This window comes from Dendropsophus ebraccatus, chromosome 4 (assembly GCF_027789765.1).
Source record: "Dendropsophus ebraccatus isolate aDenEbr1 chromosome 4, aDenEbr1.pat, whole genome shotgun sequence".
Lineage (NCBI taxonomy): Eukaryota > Metazoa > Chordata > Amphibia > Anura > Hylidae > Dendropsophus > Dendropsophus ebraccatus.
Genome location: NC_091457.1, coordinates 138,157,842 through 138,171,587, shown reverse-complemented (window position 1 = coordinate 138,171,587; position 13,746 = coordinate 138,157,842). Strand labels below are relative to the sequence as shown.

Here is a 13,746-nt window from a genome sequence, read left to right as displayed (position 1 = left end):
CCCAGATTTATTATTGGACAGATACTAAGGATGGCCATGGACATAATTGGCTATAATGGGGTCGTTGTTGAATTGTCTTGGTGAAACAATCAATATTCATTGCTTTGTCCGTGTATGATCCTTAGCTTTATGGCTTCCAGTGCATCTATAATGTTATAGCAGCTATCAATGCAATATACTACATGGGTGTACATAGGGGGCTGATGTATATATGTGGACAAAGGCATTTCAAAACACCGAAGATCATTCTTGAATATAAAGAATAGATTTATTTAAGTAAATTAGTACATTGTACACCAGTAATGAAGAACAGATAGACGTAAGTAATAAAGTATCTCAGATATCTCCATCACCAGAGAAATTAGTGTTAGCCAAACACCTGCCACCACCTACAGACCAACATACAACTTAAAGGAGACTCCCGACCAAAGTGTATAAGTGGTCACATAGTAATATATATATATATGTATATATATATATATATATACATATTTTGTTCATGGAGATATTAAAAGGAAAGGACATTCAAACTGCTCACAGGGCTGCGTAGCAGTGAGCGATCCAAGCCCTTATTGTAGTTGTCTGTGGCTGCAATCACCGAAAAATGTTCTTTATTGACAAACTTAAGTGTCATAGAGGCGTGGCCAGGGCACTGGTGCACTCAAGTGAACGTGCCATGCCTCTATGACACTTAACAGAAGCAATAAAAAGCATTTTTTATGTGATTGCAGCTTTGGATGACTACTATAAAGGTATGGATAGTCTCACTATGTAGCCATGTAAACAGTTTGGGATATCTTTTATATCTGGCGTTTCCCTTTAACATTTCCATTAATAAAATACATACGGTATATAGATATATACTTTATATGCTGCTTTAAATTCTGATTTATTTTTGCAAAGACGGCAACCAATTTTCTTTCCTACAGACACCAGATTGGCTGCCATATTGGAATAGAAATATGCAAAAAACGAAATCTGACTGGTTTAACTTTTAACTGGTGGCGAGTTTACAGATGAGGAAAAATCCTTTAAATCTTACTATAGTTGACCATTTCTTTTATTTTCCTGTTATACTGTATACCCGTAGATCATGTCACATTCACAGTGATGGTGCATCCTCTTACTCATCACTTGTCCTTCCACTCGGTGACTCTGTCCTCTGGTTTACACCGATGGAACCATTCATACCATGACCCATCATAGACGGCAGTATCTTTCTTGCCCAAAATATAGGAGGCCAGTACCAGCTGGCAGGCGGTAACACCGCGCCGGCAGGTAATGGTCAGAGGCTGTGTCAGGTCAATTCCTTTTTGCTGAAAAAGTTGTCTCATTTCTTCTGGGGACTTCTCAAACCCGTCTTCTGTCAATAAACTTGTAAATGGGAGGTTTAAGGATCCAGGAATATGACCAGGGTAAATACCTATAAGGAATAAACAGAGATCATGAGAACACATTGATAAACTATATATGGCTGTATGGTAGATGCCTATGCCATAGCCATGACTTCATAGGGGTGACAGCACAAACTTGGTGGTGTTAACTCTCTTGGAAAGTTTCTCAGGTAAGGCACAACCCCTTTTAAGTCTCCATAGCAGGTAATCGTACCAAGGATGTAACTTCATAGGGGATGTTTCTGACTTTGTGATGTCACCTCTGATGATGTCATCAGTATCACTGCAGCAGTTTCCATTGTGGGTGTATTATGTATCTGCTCTAATTTTTTTGGTTTCTGTTCTGCCATAGGAAAATAAAATTAGAAATTATGGCAGTTCCAGATCCCTTACACATTGGTTGCCAACGGCACCTTACGAACCCCATTGGCTTTGTGTTTTTGCCATGGTGTTAAGCATTTTGACTCCAATGAGGTCTCTTGGGATTCTAAAATGGTATTCAGCCATTTAAGAAAGATCAACGGCTTGTCTTTACTATAGGTCACCAATGGCTTCTCAGTGGGATGGCAACACCTGACTCGTCCAATGATCAGCTGTTCTGCAGAGCTTTGGTACCCTGAAGTGCACATTGGATGGAGTGGGAAGCCTCGGCTCTATACGCTGTGTACCAGCTGTTCCGGGTCACTGCAGCTCAGTTCTCAGTGAAGTGAAAGGGAACTGAACTGTAGTAATACAACAGGCCACTACACAATGTACAGAGCTGAGGCTTCCATCTCTGTTAAAGGGGTTAACCAGCGCTACAAAAACATGGCCACTTTTCTCCTACTGTTGTGTCCGGTTTGGGTGGGGTTAGGAAACTCAGTTCCATTGAAGTAAATGGAGCTTAATTGCAAACCACACTTGAAATGGAGACAACAGTAGGGGGAAATGTGGCCATGTTTTTGTAGCGCTGGATAACCCCTTTAACTGCATCCATCCAGGTGCCATGGCTCTCTAGAACAACGGATCACTGTACAGCACCCTGCCTATTGGTCGCCTATCCAAAGAATCATCAATCAATCTATCACTTTTGCCCAGAACAACCCTTAAGAAAGTGGTTTACCTGCAAGAAAATTACATTAAAAATCACATTTTAAACAAAAAATCAGGGTGTGGGGAATGAACGGCCACCACATATCTTTAACGTTGCCCAAATAACGTCACTATATGCAAAATTGTTAGCTACAAGTGCCCCAATGGTGTATTTATGTGAAACACACCACAATTGGATGTCATTTTGCATCATTGACATATAGTACAGTCACCTCTGCTTCCTATAATGTTAAGGGCCTTTTACAATGGCTGATTATGGTCCAGGAACGTTGCTAGAAATGTTTCTTAGGCCGATTATCGGACCATGTAAAAGTGATAATTGGCTGAGGAGTCGGAAATCGGCTGATTGCATCTTTTGTGCTACTTATTTATTGCTATTGGCCACACAACTCCTTGTGTAAACAGGGGATATGAAGCCAATAGCAGAGGTAAACTGTTGGCACAGATAATTGTCCCACATATATCTGTACTCTCAGCTTCCAGATCACAAACAGTGCGTACTTACCATCAGCCTCCAGATTGACTGATGGGAAAGCCAGTAGAGCAGGATGCCGGATCACAAGAAGCACAGAAGGTATGCACTGCATGTGATCTGGAAACAGACAGCATGGATTTTTATGCATATCCGTGCTGTCACAATATGTGTGGCCAATAACAATCCATTTTATGGCCTGCCCAAAGGACGCAATCAACCGAGGTAAAGGCACTGCAAACAAACGTCTATCTCGCTTATGAGTGATCGTTTGCATCCTTGCACGACCCCATGTCGGGTTGTGTAAAAGGACCCTTAGTAGTTAATTCTACACCGTGTATTATTGCACATCTATCAGGTATATACAACTCAGTAGCTACTTGTTCTAAAACGTCTGTCTAGTTGGGCAGTCACCAGCTTTATTCCCACAGATATGTGGATTATGGCGGTTCAGCTTGAGCAAGAAAAACAGTGATGACTATGCAGAAATCTACAGTCCTGGATCAACTCCCAATAATAAGTCAGACAAGTCTTAGTAAGTTATGCTGACTGCTCCAAACTTCCTGTAAGTTTTCTGCCTGTAAGTCAATGATAAAACCCACAACATATATAGTAGGTGTGAACATACCCTTATAGTTCTATACCATGACTATAACTCTGCCAAGTTTTACCTTCGCCAGGCTCTGGCTCCGTACCCTTGTATCGCCCTTCAGAACGTGAATCTACTAACTGGAATTCTTTAGTATTCCTGTTCCTTTGGATGTCCTCAAATGTCTTCACCAGCAAAGGGTTCAGCAACGCCCGATAAGACTCCGGCTTTGGCTTCACCACCTCCGACGTCACGGGAAGGCCTTGCTTGACCCAGTTTCTGAAGCCCCCATTAAGAACAGAAACTTTCTGGTGCCCAAAAACCCTAAACATAAACCAGGCTCTTGCAGAGTAGTAAATACCCACTTGATCGGCATCATATATCACAACATGGGAGTCATTGTTTATGCCAAGATTTCCCACGTAGTTGGCAAAATGAGCCACGCTGGGGAGCATCACTTCATATGGAGATGTCTTGTCTTTACATTCATCTATGTCGAAGTATAAAGCTCCAGGGATATGCTTCTCTTCATACTCCTTGCGTCCATCTCTGATGGGTGGATAGTAGAAGGAGGCATCCAGGACGCGCAGAGCTGGGCCTGGCTTACAAGTTTTCAAGGCCTCAGAGAGCCAGTTTATGGATACGAGAGCTCGGGAGAGTTGTGACATGCTGCAGGTCTCTCAATAGTTTGGCAGGGCACAGCGCTTATTTTACAACACAGGGAGGTTGGTATTCAGACTGCACTTGGATCGCTTCCAGGAGGCGGAACTACAGCTGTTTATCAGTCAATCATTCTTTATTTGTTCAACCGTATTTAAAACCACGTTACAAGTTTTAGTTCACGATAGAGCCGAGAAGTCTGATCACACACCTCTTACTATTCTGTGTTTACTTACACTGGACGTTCTGTTAACCATTTCATCTATTCTTAGGACTTTCTGCATATCTGCTTCTCTGAATTTTTGCAGCCACAACTTTTTATTATTATTATTATTATTATTATTCTTTAAATAATGATGTTATATTGGGTCTTGTTTTTCTATTATGGTGTACCAGTCAGTATAATCCCACAAATTTTGACAAAAATTTATACAGGAGTGAAATAAATAAAATGCAAGGAAATACGTCGATCTTTATTCGTAACTCGTCAAAAGTGAGAAAACAGACCCCAACGTATCACACGCTATATCTGTGTTCACTATTGCTCCATGCACACTTTCAGGATGTACATCTGTTGCGCAAACCAGACTTTGCTTCCTCTTGCTTCCCATACTGAGACATTCAGTTGCTTGGCACTTGCAAAACATACACGTAACATTCACTGTCTCTGGGGTAATGGGCTCCACCACATATTCTTCTATGATTCTTCTAGAGTTGTAGGCTGTCTGTCTCTAGGGCCCTTTACATGGGCCAATTTATTGCAAATTTATTGCAAATGAGCATTCACAGGCATGCACTTTCCTGATAAAATGTGTAAATGTGTATAATGATAACAAGAAAACACCTGATTATCAGCCAACTGGATCTTTAGTGGTCATTTAAATGATCAATATTGGTTGCATTGGTTGCGGATCCTGTACATGTGAACACAGCCTATATTAACATTGTTTAGTGTCTAGTATTTGTACTCTAGTAATTAGTAGTATTCTGTAATTTCTTTGCCCTTGTATGAAATATTCAGTGATTCTTTGGTGACTGGTATTGTGTTGAGGGACTGGCGTAAGGCAAATGTAGTGCCAATCTTCAAAAAGGGCTCTAGGACTTCCCCAGGTAACTATAGACCCATCCACGTTCATTGTGGGGAAACTATTTGAGGGGCTTATAAGGGACTACATCCAGGACTATATAGGGGGTAATAGTATTATAAGTGATAACCAGCATAGTTTTACTAAGGATAGAAGCTGTCAAACCAACCTAATATGTTTCTATGAAGAGATGAGTAGAAGCCTGGATAAGTGGGTGGCTGTGGATATAGTGTACCTGGATTTTGCAAAAGCGTTTGACACAGTCCCTCATAGGCGTTTGATGGGTCAGTTAAGGTCTATGGGTTTGGAAAGTTAAAGGAGTTATCCAGCGCTACAAAAACATGGCCACTTTCCTCCCTCTCTTGTCCCCAGTTCAGATGTGCTTTGCAATTAAGCTCCATTTACTTCAATGGAACTGAGTTTGAAACCCCACCCCAACTGGAGACAACAGAGGGGGAAAAGTGGCCATGTTTTTGTAGCGCTGGATAACCCCTTTAAGTCTGTAACTGTATTGAAAACTGGCTTAATACTTGTACCCAGAGAGTCAATGATTCCTATAAGTGGTGTACCCCAAGGGTCAGTACTGGGCCCCTTCTGTTTAATTTGTTTGTTAATGATATTGAGGATGAAAGCAACAGCAATGTTTCTTTGCAGATGACACCAAGCTTTGTAGTACAGTACAGTCTATGGAGGATGTGCAGATGTTACAGGATGACTTAGACACACTGAGTGTTTGGGCGTCCACTTGGCAAATGAGGTTCAATGTGGATAAATGTAAAATTATGCACCTGGGTACTAATAACCCACATGCATCATATGTCCTAGGGGGAGTTACTCTGGGAGAGTCACTGATAGAGAAGGATCTGGGTATACTTGTAGATAATAGACTACAGAACAGCACACAATGTCAGTCAGCGGCTTCTAAGGCCAGCAGGATATTGTCATGCATTAAAACAGGGATATAATATTACCGCTTTATAAAGCTTTGGTGCGGCCTCATCTGGAGTATGCCGTCCAGTTTTGGAACCTGATTTATAAAAAGAATGTTCTAGAGCTGGAGAGGGTACAAAGACGGAGCATCTTAGTTAGGAGGAAAGATTAAAAAAAATTAGTTTGTTTAGTCTCTAGAAGTTTAAGGGGAGATATGATTATTATATTTAAATATATAAATAGCCCCTTCAAGAAATATGGGGAAAATATGTTCCGGGTAAAAACCCCTTAAAGGACAAGGGGGCACTGCCTCCGCCTGGAGAAAAAAAAGGTTCAATCTCCAGAGGCGACAAGTCTTCTTTACCATGAGAACAGTGAATATATGGAACAGTCTACCCCAGGATCTGGTCACAGCAAAAACAGTAGAGGGTTTCAAAACCGGCCTAGACAAGTTCTTAGACCAAAATAACATAAATACATATGTTTAGAACCTATCATCATCAGCCCCCTTTCTCTGCATGCATCCCCTCCTTGTTTATCCCCTTTCTCTGCATCCATCCCCTCCTTGTTTATCCCATTTCTCTGCATCCATCCCCTCCTTGTTTATCCCCTTTCCCTGCATCCATCCCCTCCTTGTTTATCCCCTTTCCCTGCATCCATCCCCTCCTTGGTTAAACTTGATGAACATGTGTCTTTTTTCAACCGTATTAACTATGTACTCACAGCACTTATTGACAACATCTCCCTATGTACATCATAGGGCTAAAATAAGACCTGTACCTCAGGCTCCCCTCCTCCAGGCTGTGCTGTCCTGGTTTGTATGTCAAATGGGCCTTTCTGTCCATAAGATGGCCGACATAGAGGAGCATGTGACGGTACCCTGCCCTCTGTGTCCTCCATAGGCATATACAGGCACAGTGGTGGACATTAGGGGCGGGGTATGGTCACATGCTTCTCCATCTCAGCCATCTTATGGACAGACTCAGCACAGAACAGGGTAGCACAGCCTGGAAGGGGGGGGGGTTAGTTCTATGAGGTACACAGGGAGCTGCTGTCAGTATATACAGTGAGTACACTCAGGGCCGGTTTTAGACTAGATGTGGCCCTGGGCGAAGTTAAAGGTGGGGCCCCAAATGCTGAAATATTTTAGCAACAATTTAAGGTCCCCATACATGTTACTCTTTTGTTGGTGGTACCTGTTGCTCCTGGTGGGTTTGGCCATCAGCGTTAGGTGTATGGGGCTCTCTGGACAGTCCTCTGACAGATGATATCAGTGGACATAGGGGGTCGAGCTTGATGGAAAATCAACGCCCAACCTCTTTGTTCTCAGAGAGATAAGCCGGCATCAGATCTGTATGGCTATGGCTTTCCCCTCTCATAGAGAACACAGGAACACTCAGATGTGCCAAATTTCTGTGTATGGGGAGGACGGGACCGGATGGGACAGATAATTGTCAGCTGAAGGATTGTTCAGCCAGCAGTTATTGGAAGCATAAGGCCACTTTTAAGGCCGTATTACACGGCCTGATATTCCGCAGAAGCGAGCGCCAATCTGGTAGAATGGAGCTCGCTTAGAGAGCCTACTACATGGCTCTTTTATGATGCAGCAAAAGCTATGGAGGAGATTTATCAAACTGGTGTAAAGAAGAATTGGCTCAGTTGCCCCTAGCAACCAATCAGATTCCACCTACTTAGAATGTGAGTAATGAAAGGTGGAATCTGATTGGTTGCTAGGGGCAACTGAGCAAGTTTCATTTTACACCATGTTTGATAAATTTCCCCCCCTATGTGTATATATACAGTATATCATTAGTGATGTGTGTGCAATCCTTGCTGTATATAGTAAACAATAAAGATATATACTACCTGATTAAGGTCCCCCGGTGTCCTCAGGCCTTGTCTGTGATATATACTACCTGATCATGTTCCCCAGTGTCCTCTCAGAGCGATAGCGTCCTGATTCGGACAATTTTCGCTCCATGTATTAGGGCCCTTACTCAGTTCAGAAGGTTACATGCCGGGACTGCCGCTATATGCCAGGACTGCCGCTACATGTCAGGACTGCAGCTACATTATGGGTCTGCCGCTACATGTCGGGACTGCCGCTACATGTCGGGACTGCCGCTACATGTCAGGACTGCCGCTACATGTCAGGACTGCCGCTACATGTCGGGACTGCCGCTACATGCCGGGACTGCCGCTACATTATGGGACTGCCCCTACATTATGGGACTGCCCCTACATGGCAGGACTGCCGCTACATTCTGGGACTGCCGCTACATTCTGGGACTGCCGCTACATTATGGGACTGCCACTACATGCCAGGACTGCCGCTAGTGGTGTAAACACAAGAACTATTTATATGAATTGCATTAAAAAAATAAAATAAAAAAATCACTATAATCAGGACCAAATATTACCTCCATACCGTTATTGAAGAAAACTTTACTATATATAGGCCAATATTACCACCATAAAGTGACCGCCCCATAATGACTTTATATACACTATATACAGACCAATATTACCGCCATAGAGTGACCACCGCATGACTCTTTATATACACTATATACAGACCAATATTACCGCTATAGACTGACCACTGTATAATGAATGACTCTATATACACTGTATACAGACCAATATTATGTGTCTGTAACTCTATGGCTGTACTTTTGGTACACCATACCACCATTACCACCATAAAGTGACCGCCCCATAATGACTTTATATACACTATATACAGACCAATATTACCGCCATAGAGTGACCGCCACATAACTCTATATACACACTATATACAGACCAATATTACCGCCATAGATTGACCACTGCATAATGACTCTGTATCCAGACCAATATTATGTGGCGATCACTCTATGGCTGTACTATTGGTCTGTATATAGTGTATATAGTCATTATGTGGTGGTCACTGTATGGCGGTAATATTGGTCTGTATATAGTGTCATTATGTGGTAGTCAATCTATGGCAGTAATGACTATATATACACTATACACAGAGCAATATTAATGCCAAAGAGTGACCGCCACATAATGACTCTATATACAGACCAATATTACCGCCATACAGTGACCACCACCTAAGGACTGAATACCACCTTATTTTTTTTTCTCACCGTATTGCCTTATATACATAGGAGCTGCAGCCAATCAGCGGCCTCAGTGGTCATCGGCAGCAATTACATAGGACTGATGAGGCCAGAGAATGGCTGCAGCTCCTATATACAGTCTATTCACCTCAACACTTGGAGTCAGCAGTGCTAATACACACACACCATTATATATATATATATATATATATATATATATATACACCATTATATATATATATATATATATATATATATATATATATATATATTATATATACACACACACACACACCATTTTATATATATATATATAATATATATATATATATATATATATATATACACACACACCATTATATATATATATATAATATATATATATATATATATACACACACACACCATTTTATATATATATATATATATATATATATATATAAAAAATTGAACACGAGGACGGCACTCCAGTAGTGTATAGTGAGGATTTATTCACCCAATCACAAACAGCTATATATATATATATATATACACACACACAGCTATATATATATATATATATACACACACACACCATTATATATATATATATATATATATATATATATATATATATATATATACACACACACACACACACACATCCATGAAAACACATTATACAGATACAAACCATCCAGTCCACACACTATACACAGGACATGTAACACACACTACATTCATCTATTATACACCTACATTCATACACATTACACACTACATGTACAGTATACTTACTCCCTCTAGCATGCTGGGTGTAGTGGTACATCCCCCTCATGTACCTTGCAGCAGCAGCAGGCTGTCATCCTCACCCGGCAGCCCTCTCCTCCATCGTCCCGACAGCTCCACACCAGAGCAGGAAGTCACGTGCAGAGAGGAGCTGGAGGGAGGGGGAGGGGGAGCTACACACACGGAGCAGACACCAGCCCAGCGTCCTGCAGCCTCTGCGTGACCCCTGATGGCAGCAGCCAGGGATCACTGCCAGACGCTGCAGGACGCTGTCTGTGCTCTCCTCTCCTACTGGAACTGCGGGAGGGGGCCCCTGGGGGATGGGGGCCCTGGGCATTTGCCCTGCTTGCCCCCCCCTAACGCCGGCCATGAGTACACTTAATAATACTGTATACTGAACAATTTTACTATAAAGTGGCCAACCCCTTTAAAGTGTCACTGTCATTATAATGTTCAAAACCTAAATCAGAAAAAAATAATGAATGTAAATAGTAGCCATGCTTTATATCACATCCCCTGCTGATTTAGATTTTTAAAGTTATAAAGTGCAGTGTAGTTTAAAGTGTACCTGATGTTATCATTTTCAAAATCTAAATGAACAGCAGATGTGAAATAAAGCAAGTTTGCAATTTACATTTGTGGCGAGCCCCCGGAGGACATCGTAGCGGTGGGACGGCCGGTCACTTGCTAGGTGGAAGTGTGGCACCACTTCTTAAGGTGGATGGCCGAGATATAGCCCAACCTTTTGGGTTCTGTCACATGGTGTGATGGCACGCCTGCTTTTAGAGGATAAGGCCGGTTGTACCCTTCTCCCCTGTGCCTGCGTTTTGACCTTTCCTATAGTCTTTACACCGCCATCTGCCCACTAGCTTTGGCTGAACAGTACTCATGGGTGACACAGGCCCCAGACCCTGTTCCCTAGGATGAGCGGAATGGTTAGGGTTTCCTAAGTACACCCGCGCTGCGAGATAGACTTTACGTAACTATGCTTCACCCTTTGGCTTTTCTGCAGGGACTGTCCTGCACTGTCTTAGCAGCGCATCATACAGCGTGTTTGGCACTTCAAGAGAAAGAGTTGTGAGAGCTGGCTGTTCTGCTTCCTACCCATGTGGGGTACTGACTAAGAACTAACTTGTAGAGAAGACCTGGCAAGGGGCCAGGGCCCAGGTAGAACCACTGAGAAGAGCTATCTGAGCTGCGTCCTTTCTCCTCAAAAGCTAAGCTAAGACTCCTCCTTCACCCAAGGGACTGACTTCCTAACCAGCGAGTGTGCTACGCTGTGGTTGGGTGGAAAGAGTGCAATAGAGAAGCAGAATAGAAAAGAGACAATCAGGCAGAAGAAAGGAGAAATCCTACTGGAACGATAGAATCAGGTACATACACAAACAATAACCCTTTAGTATACTTCAACTGTGCAGCTTCTAGACCTTAGTTACTCACTATAGCGACATCTAGTGGTCATCTTTAGTAATACAACAGCTATATTGAGATCACAGATAAGTACAGACTTTTACGAGGGGTGTAAAGAATAGTAACACCCACAGTGGGACACCACACATTCATTATTTTTTTTTTTTCTTGTTATCATGCTGTAAAATAAAGCTGAACTTACCAGAAATCCAGGTCCAGTCTCCGGAAGCTTTTTAGTCTTGTGATTGTTGAAAAAATGAGACTAAACACATGAGTACAGAGAGTCACGGCTCAATGTGTGCAATCACATGACTGCCTTTTCTCTGTGAGTGCGCAGATGACATGGAAAACACGGTACTTCCTGTCTTTTAACTCTTTGAAAAAATAAGAGTCAGAAAACAGGAAGTGCCGTGTTTTTCATGATAACTAAAAAAGATAATAATGAATGTATATTGCAAACTTGTTTTATATCACATCCCCTGCTAATTTAGATTTTGAAAGTTATAATGACAGGGACACTTTAAACAGTTGCACAATTAAAACCAATATCTTTAGTCCATCTGGGGGATTTATGAAGACCGTCGTACTCGTTTGCCGGTCTTAACTAAAGGCCCTATTCCGATAATCGTCCCGGGGAATAGAGTGCAACGATCAGCCGACATCATTCATGTCGGCTGATCGTTGCAGTCGCTTGTTTTTCAACATGTTGAAAAACAAGTGACTGATATAGCAGCGATCTGCTGCCGTCGCTACGTTGAATAGGAGCGTCGGCAGCAGACGCTGCTATATCCTATGGGCTGCCCGGACGATCAGCGATCACCTGGGCAGCCCCCCAGAAGCTCCCCGCCGCCCCTCCCGCACTCACCCGCTCGCTGCTGCGGCGTTGAATAGAAGCGGCAGCGAGCGGGGAACGAGGAGCAAACGAGCGCTGACAGCGCTGACGACCCGTGGAATAGGGGCATTAGGCCCCGGCCCCTTTTCCCCAGCTGAATTTACTAAGATGCGCCCCCCTGAGCTCACCCTGCCCACCCATGAGGCAGGCGGGAGATACGGCAGGCATACTCCAGGGAGAAAGGGTGAATTTGTCCCTTCTCCCTGGCGTACTCCCCAGCCGGACCCTTTGTAATTGTCCCACATAGAAAACAACATAAAAAGAAACCCCATAAAGATATGGTGGATTTTCTTACCGTTCCATGAGAAAGGCAGGGGGTGCGGGAAAATAATACAGCGAACTGACCTGGGCCTCCGTTGCACTGCTCCTGGGTCCTGCTGTGGGCCATCAGATGTCATTTTTGTCTGGAATGCGGGTAGGTCATGTACACGGCTCTTCCAGCTGCAACATCACAGTGAGGCTGAGTGATTGCTCGCTCAGCCAGTCAGTGACTGGGGTGGTGTCTCGCAGCAGTCTCTAATTGGCTGAGTGGGCAGATGATCACCCGGGTATGTGACGTTACAGCTGGAAGAACCGCAGGACACCGTCAGCTTTCAACGGGTTCCGGGAGGGATGCTACAGGGCACGGGGATGTGTAAGAATACTTTATTATTTTCCCGCATCACCCTACCTTCCTGCTGTTTTTCAATTCTTCTTTACACTTTAATATATACAGTAAGGTGGTACATTTCTTTGTATTGTACTTGAATGATACAACTGGTAGCAAAAGGCCTCTTTCAGACATACTTTTGGCATTGTGTTTTGTTTTGTTTTTGCCTTTTTTGTCCTTTGTGACGCAGTTTTTATACTTTAAAAAACTGTGTGCCAAGCCCCTATAAAATATAAATGGCTTCCATCAATAGGGAAACACCATAGCTATTACACATAATGGTTTACTATGGCTTAGCAACAGTGCTTAGAGATTGCAGCAATAAAAGGATAATACAATGAATGGTAAATGAGAAGAATACATAAACCAAATGGAATACGCATGCCTAAAAGATATATCAGTGCAGACCACAGCCCCCAGGCTGTCTATGTCACCACTTTCATTAAGAGGATCACAGCACACTGCAATACATAAGTACTATTGTAGGAGTGAGTGCACCCCCTAGTGGTCAGTACCCCTGGTGGGTATGTATAATAAAGGAAAAAGAAGATGAAAGGTTTAAAAACATAAAAATGCAAAGATTAAAACTTTTCCTCCACACTTTTTCCTTTGACAGTTTAAGCTGTTATCATTTAAGCATTTTGTCACTTGGTTTCCATTCACCTTTCTTCGGAAACTTCACATAATGTAAGTCT

General features: G+C 42.7%; 1 protein-coding gene across 1 annotated transcript; it reads right to left on the bottom strand.

Annotated features, from left to right (window-relative positions):
• Positions 1-243: 243 nt before the first annotated feature.
• Positions 244-4,262, bottom strand: LOC138788833 (thiosulfate sulfurtransferase-like). Its single transcript, XM_069967158.1, has 2 exons — positions 3,630-4,262; positions 244-1,423 (listed from the first exon to the last, which is right to left on the bottom strand). Exons 1-2 carry the CDS (start codon positions 4,213-4,215, stop codon positions 1,131-1,133), a joined length of 879 nt encoding a protein of 292 aa, XP_069823259.1. The 5' UTR covers positions 4,216-4,262; the 3' UTR covers positions 244-1,130.
• Positions 4,263-13,746: the final 9,484 nt, after the last annotated feature.

Coding starts and splice junctions, on each gene's coding strand:
- LOC138788833 (XM_069967158.1), bottom strand. CDS start 4,215: ATGTCACAACTCTCCCGAGCTCTCGTATCCATAAACTGGCTCTCTGAG. Junction 1,424..3,629: donor GGAGCCAGAGCCTGGCGAAG/GTAAAACTTGGC, acceptor TATTCCTTATAG/GTATTTACCCTGGTCATATT.